General features: G+C 48.0%; 1 protein-coding gene across 9 annotated transcripts in view; it reads right to left on the reverse strand.

The window, feature by feature from the left end:
* EVL (Enah/Vasp-like) overlaps nt 1-12,409 on the reverse strand; it is a 180,833-nt gene that overhangs the window by 37,512 nt on the left and 130,912 nt on the right. For all 9 annotated transcript variants that reach the window (XM_033191347.1, XM_033191343.1, XM_033191350.1 and 6 more), the window contains exon 3: nt 11,761-11,938. In XM_033191347.1, coding sequence (XP_033047238.1) covers nt 11,761-11,938 — 178 coding nt within the window. The remainder of the gene's footprint in view (nt 1-11,760; nt 11,939-12,409) is intronic.

Below are 12,409 nucleotides of genomic sequence, written 5' to 3' on the forward strand. Positions count from 1 at the left end.
TGGGGCCTGGGCTGAGTCAGGAGACAGGACTCCAGGCATGGCAGCCTCTGGGTCCTGGTGTGCTCCTACAGCCAGGGATGGATATACTGAGAGCTTATAAGGCAGACAGCGTGTGGGTTTTTGGGGTCCAGAGACTAAGATGTAACTTTCCGAATTTCCAACCTGACTGGATTCATGCAGTGGGAATAGCAGGACATGCCAAGTGGCAGCTGACTGTCAGGACAGAGGCAAAAATAAAGGCCTGCGGGAGCGCAGGAGGGAGTGCAAAGTCACGGTGCGGGCGGGCGGTGGCTGGAAAAGGCTCCATCTGTGGAGCCACATTCTGACAGGACGAGTGAGATTTTAGAAGTGTGGGGAAAAGTGAGAGGGGAAGAAGGGCCAGGGGCACAGGAGAGCCTGAGTAAGAGTGTGATTGACGGTGCGACTTGGGTAGCTGTTGGCATGGAAGTGTACGAAGGCCCTGCCTCATCCAACATCTGGAGCCCTGGAGTGAGAACAGGGGTGGGTAAGTAAAGAGACACATCCAGCTTTCAGACAGGGGCCGCCAGAGGGCAGCTGGGAGCAGGTAGGAGGCCAGGGGCTTGCCGTCCTGTTCCCCTCAGGCAGGGCCAAGCTAGGCCTGCTTTCTCTTGGGTGGCACAAGGTGTCAAACGGCCTCGGCGGCCAGGGAGATGAAGACAGTCCAGTACTTCCTTGTCTTTAGGGGAGAAAGAGAGGTAATTTCCAATGGAAAGAGGTTCATGAGAAGCAAAATTCAGCCCCACCTCCAAGAGCTATGAGGTTTAACAACCTTCCACTCCCCTCCAAAGAGCACACGGAGCTGGGCCTGATTCTTCCCGGGAAGGCCTGTCTGTAAGTCCCTTTCCTGGGCTCTTTCTCAACACGGTGCTGAGGTTGCAGCCATTGGGCCACTGGGCATCGATGAAGGCCATAAGAGGTTGAAAAATTGGGAAAACATTTATTATCCAGCACCAGGAGCTTCATATTTTGAAATATACCAATGATGTTATTACACCAAACCAAGTAGGAAAAGGATGTACATTATGCTCCAAGAGCCAAAGAGAAGAAGCACTCATCTGTGTTTTAAGTCGCCTGGATTCCCACTAAGCTATGGGGTTTTTCTTTTTCTTTTCTTCAGAGTCTCACTGCATAAAATCAATGAAGAACTACTCTGGCTGCATCAGGGTGAGGGCCCTGGTATACCTTGGTGGACCCCTGGAACTCCTCAAAATAGCCAGTTTGAAATCTACTGCATTCAACCCCCAAACTGCAAATAAACTTGCCTTTGACCACACATGCTTCTGTCCCACCCCCCACCCCATCCAGCAGCAGAGGCACATCTGACAAGATTTCATTAGTGAGAACCAAATCGGAAGAAACAGTCAAAATCTAGTTACTCAACCCTCTCCGTACCAGCACTGTTTTCCGTGCACCTCGACCCTCTTCCTAAAGCCTGGTCCTTGGCCTAGAAAAAGTGATCTTTCATGAGGGAATGCTAGCGGAGGAATGCTGGGTGTGGCCATGGTTCTGCCCAGACTTGTCCTGTGGCCTGCACACACCCTCCCCCTCACTGGGTCTTGGTTTTGTCATCTGTAAATGTAAATCCAGTCTCATGACACCCAAGCCTCCTCCCCTGGCTCCCACTCACTGGCCCTACCTGGCCTAGACTATTTGCCATCTACACCAGCAGAGGCTTTGAGGGGGATTTTCTTTAAAATTCACTCCCACTATGTGGTCGAGTGGCATCAGCTTGGGGTCTTGCTTCAAGTGCCACCAGGGCCCTGCTCTCCTGGAGTAACGGGAGACGATGACACGATGACACTGGTAAGTTCTGAGAGGACCTACAGTGGTTTAATGGAAAACTGCTGGATGTGGGGACAAAAAGAGGAGCAGCATGGGGCACAGCCCTGAAGGCCACATATCAGGCACCGGGCATCTTCGTGTCATGTGAACTGCCACCGGCCTCTGGTGTCATTCCATCTGCTGATGGGGGAGGTGACTTGCTCAGGGTCACAGAGACCCAACGTAGCCCGGCTCCAGGACATACACTCTTCCCACTAGACCAAGCTGCTCCCACTACACTTCCTGGCACTGAAGAAGAAGAGGGGTGTGTTCTCATCCCAGCTTCTCTTCCTGACTGGGTCATATCAGGAAATGGTTTGGGCCAAGTACTCACTTCCTCCCTCTGCGGCTTAGTTTTCCTGGCTGGGAGATGAGACAGACACTGTGCTATCTACACGGCACTGTTAAGCAATGACCAGGCAAGACACGGATACAATGTAGGAAGGAAGCAGCCTGAGTTTCACAGAACTTCACCTCTCTCAGGCCCAATGGTCCCCTTTTTATTATAACATTTTGTAATGATGCTTGTATTATCCTGAAGTGAAATTCATAGATTACATAGCCTACCTACATAAATTAGGAAAAGATCAGTACAATGCCTCACATGTACTGCAAAGGAGAGAGACAAGAGAAGTAGTCTATAATAACACATGCATTACAACACATAAAGAACCAGATCCAGCTACACTAGGAGACAGAGGTGGTCCACACCTGCACCCACCCACAGACCCACTGGGAGTGCTGCTGCTGCAAACAGATGTGACGAAGGGGAGGTCTATAGATGACTGAAACGTCACAGTGACGATGCTGGAGATAGGACTTTCCAAAAGAAAACAACTCTTGGTAAAGTTACAAACAAAATTAAGTATGATTTTCTTTTGATGTATGCAGTAGCTGAATTCCTAGAAAATTCAGCACATACTAAACCTGGTTAAAAAAAAAAGTGCTTTTTCTTAAAACAGAGCAAGCTCTGGCTCAGATAATAAATGAGTTTTTCAACTGCATGTTTTGGTGGGACATGCAAAACAAGACTTCACTGTGCAGGATGATCCTGCACATTGCAATGTGTCTAGCGCCCCTGCCCCGCTGCCCCTAAATCACCAACACCTCTCTGTTTCCACTTTGTCTCTGGTGAGAGCTTCTTGTCTAGTCTGACGTTGCCATTTCAGAGTCTAGAACATCAACACCTACAAAGAAGACAAAACGTAACTGAAGCCACATGCGAGGCAATGGCTGAGTGGGGGCAAGAGCCTCCTCCTAGCTTCCAGGGCAGGTTCTCCCCCTGACTCAAGGAAGCTCATGGAGAGTCAAACTTTCTGCAGAGTTTCAGACACTGTGGCAGGGGAGGCATGTTCCTTATTCAGCTGGGACGTGGCCAAGCGGCTGCTGCTACAACCACTACTACTTACTGCTAGTCACCATCCCAGCCCTTCCTGCCTGTTCTAGGCTGTCTGTCTCAGAATACTTCTACAGCCATCGTCCCCTTGGACTCTCACGCTGCAAGACAAGACATGCCACGGATAACCACCTACATTTCACAGACGAAGAAATCAAGGCCCAAGAAAGGGAAGTGAGTTGCCCAAGTCGCATGCAAAGGAAGAACACGGCCAGGTCTAGCACCCAGGTCTCTTGGTTCCCTCAACACCATGACCTCTTACCAAGCAGATGACAGCTTACTCTGCACCCTGAAGAAAAGGGCCTCTTGCCTGGTAAAAGACTGTGGAGGACAATCAATACTCTGTGTTCCAAATGAGGACACTGAGGCTTGCAAATGTCACTAGACCTGATGAGGTCGCACAGTAAACAGATGGTGGGACTAGGGCAAGAGCCAGGCCTCCTGAGTCTCCGTCTGGAAGGCTAGAACTGCGGTCCCTGTTCTTAGAGGGTTGCTGAGATTCAAAAGGTGAAAAGGTTCGTGTAGTTATCACACATATCCTGAGTTCCTGTGGTGGGTCCCCTCTGTACTTGTTCTAGAGAGGCAGGGATGACTGAGACAACACAGGTTCTGCTCCCCATAAGACTAGCGTGCTAGTAGGGATGCTGGTACCAAAGAGGCATCCTGAATAAAACATGCTAAGTACCACGAAGGAGTAAACATGCAGGGCCAAGGGCACTGGCTGCAGCTGCCCAATAGGAGGCAGTAGGTGGAGCAGCAAGGGTGTGGCCCTGGATGTTGGCATGACCGGTGCAAGGTGTGACTCTGGGGCCCAGTGGCTCTATAAAGCCCTCTGTGAGGCCAGCTCCCATCCCTTCTTCTCCTTCAGCTACAGTAGTAGCTCCAAAGGTTTAAAAAAAAAAAAAAAAAAAAGGTAAAGGGAGAGAAACTGGATTATATATCCCTAAAACCCTTCCTATCTTTAAATTCACTTGTGACTGCAGCTCAGCGGGGGATTATTTATCTACACATTTGATCTCACAGTGGAGCTGCCATGCTTCTTTCTCACGTTCCTGCAGTGATTCATCCAGGGAAACTCTTTCTGAAATAGGCACTCAGACTTCTTATAGTTCCAAATAAAGATTATTATTAGGACCGTTAACTATTATCACTATTTTTAATGCATAACTACCTCATCCCCAACATAATGGGAGCTTTACAAGGTTTATAAAAACCTTGCAAAGTTCTCTGAGAACTTTCTGAGGAGCAGGGAAACGTCTTGGCCCTGGGCCCCTCACACTGGTGTGAAGAACTCCTTATTCCTTAGAATTGTCTCAAATAAACCAAGTGGCCACCTTCACTAATTAGGAGGCACGACCCATAAAATAACTCATGCTTTGAGACAATATTATTCACACGAATAACCAATTGATCCAATATGAGGAAAGGAGCAGCCAAAGCCAGAGATCTGATAAATCATGAAAAGTAATGACTTTCAGCTTTCAGGACCAGATATTACAATAAAGAAAAAGAAAAGTAATGGCTGAAGGTCTGCCTGAGAGAAGATTTAAACCACTACTGTCATAATAAACAGAAGAACTCAAAAGTCAAGTCCCCTGGGGCTGCTGAATGCAGAGGTAGACTCTGCACTTGTCCCCAGCCCAGTGCCACCTGAAAAGGTCACAGTGGGTTTTAAAAAGACAGCAACTATTTGCCAAATACTTTCTGGGTGTTAGGAACTGTCCTGAGCACTCTAAAGGGATGATTACAGTTAATCCTCAGAATAACCAATAGGCAGGTACAGGTCAGGCGACTGGGGTACAGGGAGATCAAGTAACTTGCTCAAGATCAGTACATACGCACACACACACACCCCCACATGTATACACACCCGCTCACATGCACCCTCCTGCAGCACGTGCATGCATATACCCACAGCACACAGGGCCCCGGGCGCAGGGACGTGAAAAACACAGACAGGTGGCACATACCTTCTGCCTTCAGGAGCTTGTATCTATGTACTCAACACTCAACAGCTCTTTTGGGTCTGTAGATGCATCATGCACTGTGATGGGTGCTAGGATCCAATGGGGAACAGGAGCTGCTGTGTCTCTGCCTCTCACAACAGCCTTGTGGGAGACCAAACAGCAGCCGGACCTCAATGTTACAAAGTTGTAAATGGCAATGGGGAGCATGGGGAGCACACAGAAGGGGTGCCTCACCCTGACCTGGGGTGGGCATGAGGGGGGCCACAGAAGTCGTCCCAGAGAAAGGGACACCCAGTAGGAGAGGAAAGATCAGTACATGAGCAGGCAAAATGAAGAGGAAATGGATAAAGAGAGGTAGAAACCAAGTGTCCTGGGAGGCCAAGCGGGGAGACAGAAGCTGAGGGAGGAGGAAAGCTTTGCTGAGAGAGCATTAGGCTGGATCCAGAGGGCTGGGGAGGATGTTGATAAGCAGAGATGGTAAGAAAATATTCCAGGGAGGGAACAATATTTGAAAAGCTTGGTATCCAATCCCTACAGGACGCTGCCTTTTCTACATCTGTCCTTGGCTGTATGCCTTTCTACTGTTTGTATATTTTTAGAAAAGAAAAACATAAGCTCATCTGAAAGCTCCCTGTGTGCTCTTGTCATTTTTGGTATCCTTTTCCTTTTTTTTTTGAGACGGAGTCTCGCTCTGCCGCCCAGGCTGGAGTGCAATGGCCGGATCTCAGCTCACTGCAAGCCCCGCCTCCTGGGTTTACGCCATTCTCCTGCCTCAGTCTCCCAAGTAGCTGGGACTACAGGCGCCTGCCACGTCGCCCGGCTAGTTTTTTGTATTTTTTTAGTAGAGACGGGGTTTCACCGTGTTAGCCAGGATGGTCTCGATCTTCTGACCTCGTGATCCGCCCATCTCGGCCTCCCAAAGTGCTGGGATTACAGGCTTGAGCCACCGCGCCCGGCCGGTATCCTTTTCCTTAAAAAAAAAAAAAAAAAAAAAAAAAAAAAATCTCTGGGACAACGTAAAATGACAACCTCTCAAGCCCCAGAGCCACGAAATCTTGCCTCTGGTTTCTGTCCTTTTATTTTTTGGGACAGAGTCTCGCTCTGTCACCATGCTGGAGTGCAGTGAGGCGATCTCAGCTCACTGCAACCTCTGCCTCCCGGGTTCAAGCGATTCTCCTGCCTCAGCCTCCCAAGTAGCTGGGACTAGAGGTGCACGCCACCATGCCCAGCTAATTTTTGTATTTTTTCTTTTTTTGAGACGGAGTCTCGCTCTGTCCCCCTGGCTGGAGGGCAGTGGCGCGATCTTGGCTCACTGCAAGCTCCACTTCCTGGGTTCCCGCCATTCTCCTGCCTCAGCCTCCCGAGTAGCTGGGACTACAGGCGCCCGCAACCGCGCCCGGCTAATTTTTTTTTTTGTATTTTTAGTAGAGACAGGGTTTCACCGTGGTCTCGATCTCCTGACCTTGTGATCCGCCCGCCTCGGCCTCCCAAGGTGCTGGGATTACAGGCATGAGCCACCGCGCCCGGCCAGTATTTTTTCTTTTAGTAGAAATGGAGTTTCACCATGTTGGCCAGGATGGTCTTGATCTCTTGACCTCGTGATCCGCCCACCTCAGCCTCCCAAAGTGGTGGGATTACAGGCCTGAGCCACCATGCCCAGCCTTTCTGTTCATTTTTAAAAGTAGGTGACAGTACAATGGTGGGTGTCAAGATCAGCAGGCAGCAGAGAAATACTCTGGTTGGAACTGCCCTTTAAGGAGAGAAGAGGAACGGGTGGGTGTGGGCCGGCACGGGAGAAAGAAAATGCCAGTCCTCCCTCTGGCACTTCTGGAGGAATCTAGGTCTCTTAGCTGCTAGCTTGCCCTTCCCTACCATGACACCAGATGGCGTCTCTTTCAGAAGCCAGACGAGGAAGAGCCAAGGAATCTGTGACCCACCAACATGACTCTAGGCGCTAAACGAGAAGTTTCTCCAGCAGAAGGAAAGGTCCAAGGAATGACAAACACAAATAACAGTAACTCCTAAAATGTAGACAATGCAGACATCACCTGACAGTCAAAGAGGTGTAATTATCCTCTATCATGAGCCTGGAACATACCACATGACATTAGGCTGCCTCCATTCATTTGTGGAAGGAAATACAAGATTGCTTTGTCATTAGAGGATGCACGCACCTGGGGAGTGGGAAATCATGCAGATATAACAAAAGGTGCACGGAGGCTGTGTTCCTCCATGCTGTGCTGCATTTGTCAAAGGTGCTGATAAAAATAATGGAAAAGATGAAATTGCCTACTAATGTATGAAAAATGTTCATCCTTACCAGTAAAGAAAAATACAAGTCAGACCGGGCATGGTGGCTCACACCTGTAATCCCAGCATTTGGGAGGCTGAGGTGGGTGCATCACTTGAGGTCAGGAGTTCCAGACAGGCCTAGCCAACATGGTGAAACCTTGTCTCTACTAAAAATACAAAAATTAGCCAGGCATGGTGGTGGGTGCCTGTAGTCACAGCTACTCAGGAGGCTGAGGCAAGGTAGTCGCTCGAACCCAAGAGACAGAGGTTGCAGTGAGTCGAGATAGTGCCACTGCACTCCAGCCTGAGTGACAGAGCGAGACTCCATCCTCCCCAAAAAAGAAAAATGCAAATCAAAATGTTTTCCCTTCTCTTGTGTTTACAAAGATTAATGAGAGTATTAATGCCTAGTGCTTATGAAGTCTGAGGGGTGGGCAGTGTCTCTTGCTGGACAGCGTGTAAACCAGGATGTTCATGCTAGAAGGCATTTGGCGAGACTTCCCAAAACTTTATTTTCTAGTTTCTATTTATTTATTTTTTGAGACGGAGTTTCACTCTTGTTGCCCAGGCTGGAGCATAATGGTGCACATCTCGGCTTACTGCAACCTCTATACCACCTGGGTTCAAGTGATTCTCCTGCCTCAGTCTCCCAAGTAGCTGGGATTATAGGCATGTGTCACCACGCCCAGCTAATTTTGTCTTTTTTTTTTTTGAGACAGAGTTTCCCTCTCATTGCCCAGAGTGGAGTGCAATGGCGCAATCTCAGCTCACCGCAAGCTCCGCCTCCTGGACTCAAGCAATTCCTGCTTCAGCCTCCCGAGTAACTGGGATTACAGGTATGCGCCACCATGCCCGTCTAATTTTATATTTTTAGTAGAGACAGGGTTTCTCTATGTTTGTCAGACTGGTCTTGAACTCCCAACCTCAGGTGATCTGCCTGCCTCAGCTTCCCAAAGTACTGGGATTACAGGTGTGAGCCACCGCACCTGGCCTAATTTTGTCTTTTTAGTAGAGACAAGGTTGGCCGGGCTGGTCTCAAACTCCTGACCTCAGGTGATCTGCCCACCTTGGCCTCCCAAAGTGCTGGGATTACAGGCATGAGCCACCATGCCTGGACCCAAAACTTGAAAAGCACATATATTATTTGACACAGAAACATGCCCAAGGAAAATAACTGGACAAGCATAGGAATATGGACACATGAGATACAAAGTACACACACACATAAAAATACAAGAATGCCCTCCACCACATGAGGGTAATCATGGAAAATGGGACAATCAACATGTTTCCAAGTAGATGGTGCTTATATCATGGCATATCTTTGCATGGTCCTCAGCAGACTACCTTAGCCACATGAATGTTGGAAGGTTCATACTTCCATTTTTTTTTTTTTTTTTTTTTTGAGACAGACTCTTGCTCTGTCACACAGGCTGGAGTGCCGTGGTGCAATCTTGGTTCACTGCAACCTCTGCCTCCTGGGCTCAAGCCTCAGCCTCCCAAGTAGTTGAGACTACAGACACAAGCCAACAAGCCAAGCTAATCATACACACTGTATGATTTCATTTACATGACGCTCAAAAACAAAAGTGGACTTCGTATCTATTCTTAAGTTCAGGGACTGCAAGGAGGGGCCTTTTGGTGCTGACCACATTTTCTTTCTCGGTCTGGCACTGGGAACCGCGCACGCACGTGTGTAACAGCTCATCAAGCTGCATCTGCGTATCTGCGCATGGTGCTGTCAGTAGATTGGACCTTGGCTGAAGCAAAAGCTTATTCGTCAGTGGGCTGTAGGACCTCCAGTCCATGCAAAGGAGGCCACTGCCAGCTGAACCAGAATGGACAACTAACTGTTCCCCCTCATGAAAGCTTCAAACCAGGGTACTCTCACACTGTATGCACACATCCAAACTAGCTGATGTCTCCCACCCCTGCCTCAACAAGACACTCATCCAATCCCAGGGGATGTAGGAGGTCGGGTTCTGGATCTTACCATCTGACACCGAGAAGTTATTTCCTCATAATGGGGCATGGCTTTCTTATCTGAAAATGAGGGCAGGATTAACTGAGTTACCTGTGATTCTCTGGTGAATTTAATAAAATAACTAGTAGTTTTTACTTAATTTAAGCACTAGCTCTGAAAGTGCCTTTTTTTTTTTTTTTTTTTGCCCTCAAGGTAACTGCACGTACAAGTAAAATAACGCTTAACTCCCACATCCTGGAGGCAGGCAAGGTAAGTTCAGATGGAAATGTTAAACTCAGCTCACGGTTCTTGGGTGGAAACAGTTTCGTAAACATTTGCTGGGAGCTTAGGATGCCTGAGGCCCTGTAATCATCACTCAACACTGCCATGGTTAAGATGTTTCCTTACGATGCCATCCAAGTACTAAGCAGAAAGTCCACAAACTTTGGAGCATTGTCAAGAAGGGAGAGCTGCAAGTACCTGCTCTATGCACTACCCATGGGAAGCAAGTTCAAAATATGTTCCTTATTTACTTAAAAAAACCACAAAACTCTCCGAGACAGAGAGAGAGAGAGAGAGAGAGTGTGTGTGTGTAAGAGACAGGCTCTCACAATGCTGTCCAGGCTGGACTCAAACTCTTGGACTCAAGTGATTCTTCTACCTCAGCCTCACGATCTGCAGGCATAATGCACCACCATGCCCAGATCTCCTAGAGCTTAAAGCAGGTCCTAAAGCTCCAACATATCAGGCCCTGCATACACCATTTTTTTTTTTTTTTTTGGAGAGACAGGGTCTTGCTATGTTGCCCAGGTTGGTCTTGAACTCTGGACCTCAAGTGATCCTTCTGCCTTGGTCTCTCAAAGTGTTAGGACTATAGGCCTGAGCCAGCATGCCTGGTCCCAGGACATATTTGAATGCCACAGCCCTCCAGGTTCTGAGAACCATGTCTCTTCATTTCCCACCTCAATTCTGGTAGCAGTAACAGCAGCAGCAACAATAATGATCGTAATAATACTCACAAATGCTAGCAGAGTTGTTACTAGGTCAGGCAACCTAAGAAATATTTTACATTCCAGTTCATTTAAATGTAAAAACAACCCTATGTCCCCCTATTTTATAGGTAAGGAATTGAGGCACAAAAACATTCAGTAACTTCCTCAAGAGTTCCTCTGCTAGAATATGTCAGAACCAGGACTCAAACTGACCAGCGTGACTCCATGCCTGGTTCTTAACCACCAAGTTCTCCCAAGGTAGGCTCTCCAGCCAATGGCAGGACCATAACCCAGGCAATCAAGACACCCATCCTGGGAAAGCCTTGTTTCTCCCTCCAAAGCTACCACTGCCAATGTCCAATAAAAGCCACACGTAAGTTTGCTTCTTTGCTTTAACTGCCCTGCTGAAAAACTTTTTGCTAGCCCCTCTCCCATTGTCTACCCTAAGTATCAAGCCAGCCCAACGTCTTCCAGGTATTTGGGGCCTTTCACTGTGCAAGCCCCAGCGCCTTTCCAATTTCATTTCCAATCTCTTTCCTATCGGCACTCCAGGCCCCAGAAATGCTGCACCACCCTCTTCCCAGCACACGCGGGCTCACTCAGGCCCTTCTGCCTTTGCTGCTTTTCCTGCTTGCGATGCCCACTCCCGCCTCTGCCTGTGACCTGCTCACCCAGAACGCCGGCTCAGATGGCACCACCACTGTGGAAGTCTCCCTTGGCGGCTCTGACGGGCAGTTACTTACATCCTATTCTGTGGTCCCTAAGTACCTTACATGTACCTTTATTAAAACACTTACTGCAATACATTCCACTTAGCTGTTTGAGAACCTGTCTACCCTGAAAAACTAAGAGCCTTGAGGGGAAGGCCACTGTTCACTTCTTATCTATTTTGCCTACACAGTTTCTTGCCCTCAGTAAGTATTTAATAAACTTTTGTTAAACATATGAATGAACAATTAAATTTAAAAATAAAGTCTTGATTGTTTTCTTCCATCTCTCTCAAACGATTGTTCTGGAATACGGAAACAGGATGGCAAGTTTAAAACAGATCTGGATATGTGGCTTCAGGGACACATCTGTACAAATCTATACCTCACAAGCGGCAAAGAGATACAAACTCCATTCTTTCCTCCTCTGAACTGTTGTATCTCTAAATCTAGAGGCAGGCAGCAGCTTTCTCTGAGAACACATGCAACCTCGGCTCGATGCAGCGACAGTGCTAGGACACCCAGAGAGCCAGAGCTGTGGGAGGGCAGAGGTAGAACAAGAGAGGGTCTCGGCATCAGGCCATGACAAAGTCCTACTTACCTCCTTCTTGGGAATTCATGATGTTCAGGGCAAACAGCATTGCATTGGAGAATGTGGTTGCCTCTTCTTTACTTGCAAAGTTTAAGCCGTAGACCTGGCGGGCATCTCGCCACTGGTGGAAGGTTGGCGTGGCCTGATTGTACTTCAGCCCTTTCACGATTGAATAATTGATCACAACCTGGAGGAGAAAGGAGAGAGAAATACGTGTAAATAAATAAAATGTAAGTGAGCTGGAGGGCACTGCGATGGGGCAAGTATACTGTATCCTTGAGAGGACAGGAAGATGAGGATGGGGTTTGAAGGGAAAAGCAGTATCAGGTAGATTTTCAGACCATAATATATAGAACAGTGAGGGTTTGCAAAACCTGTTCTTTCCTTTCACTAACAATGCTATGTAGTTACAACCTCCAGATGAATAGCTGAGCTCAGAGGCAGGTTCCCTGGGCTCTGGTTTGGCCCTGCCTCTCAGCCACTCCACTCATGGCAGTCACTGCACTTCGCTGGGGCTCAGTTTCTCCAGTTATAAGATGAGGATAATAATTTTGACTTTATCAATCTAATGAGGTTACTGCAAAGATCACACTGTGATACGTATCTTATCTACATCTTATTTATAGCTTACCTTCTAGATATAAAGCTCCTAAGGGCA

This window comes from Trachypithecus francoisi, unplaced genomic scaffold (assembly GCF_009764315.1).
Source record: "Trachypithecus francoisi isolate TF-2019V2 unplaced genomic scaffold, Tfra_2.0 Lachesis_group3, whole genome shotgun sequence".
NCBI classification, from domain to species: domain Eukaryota; kingdom Metazoa; phylum Chordata; class Mammalia; order Primates; family Cercopithecidae; genus Trachypithecus; species Trachypithecus francoisi.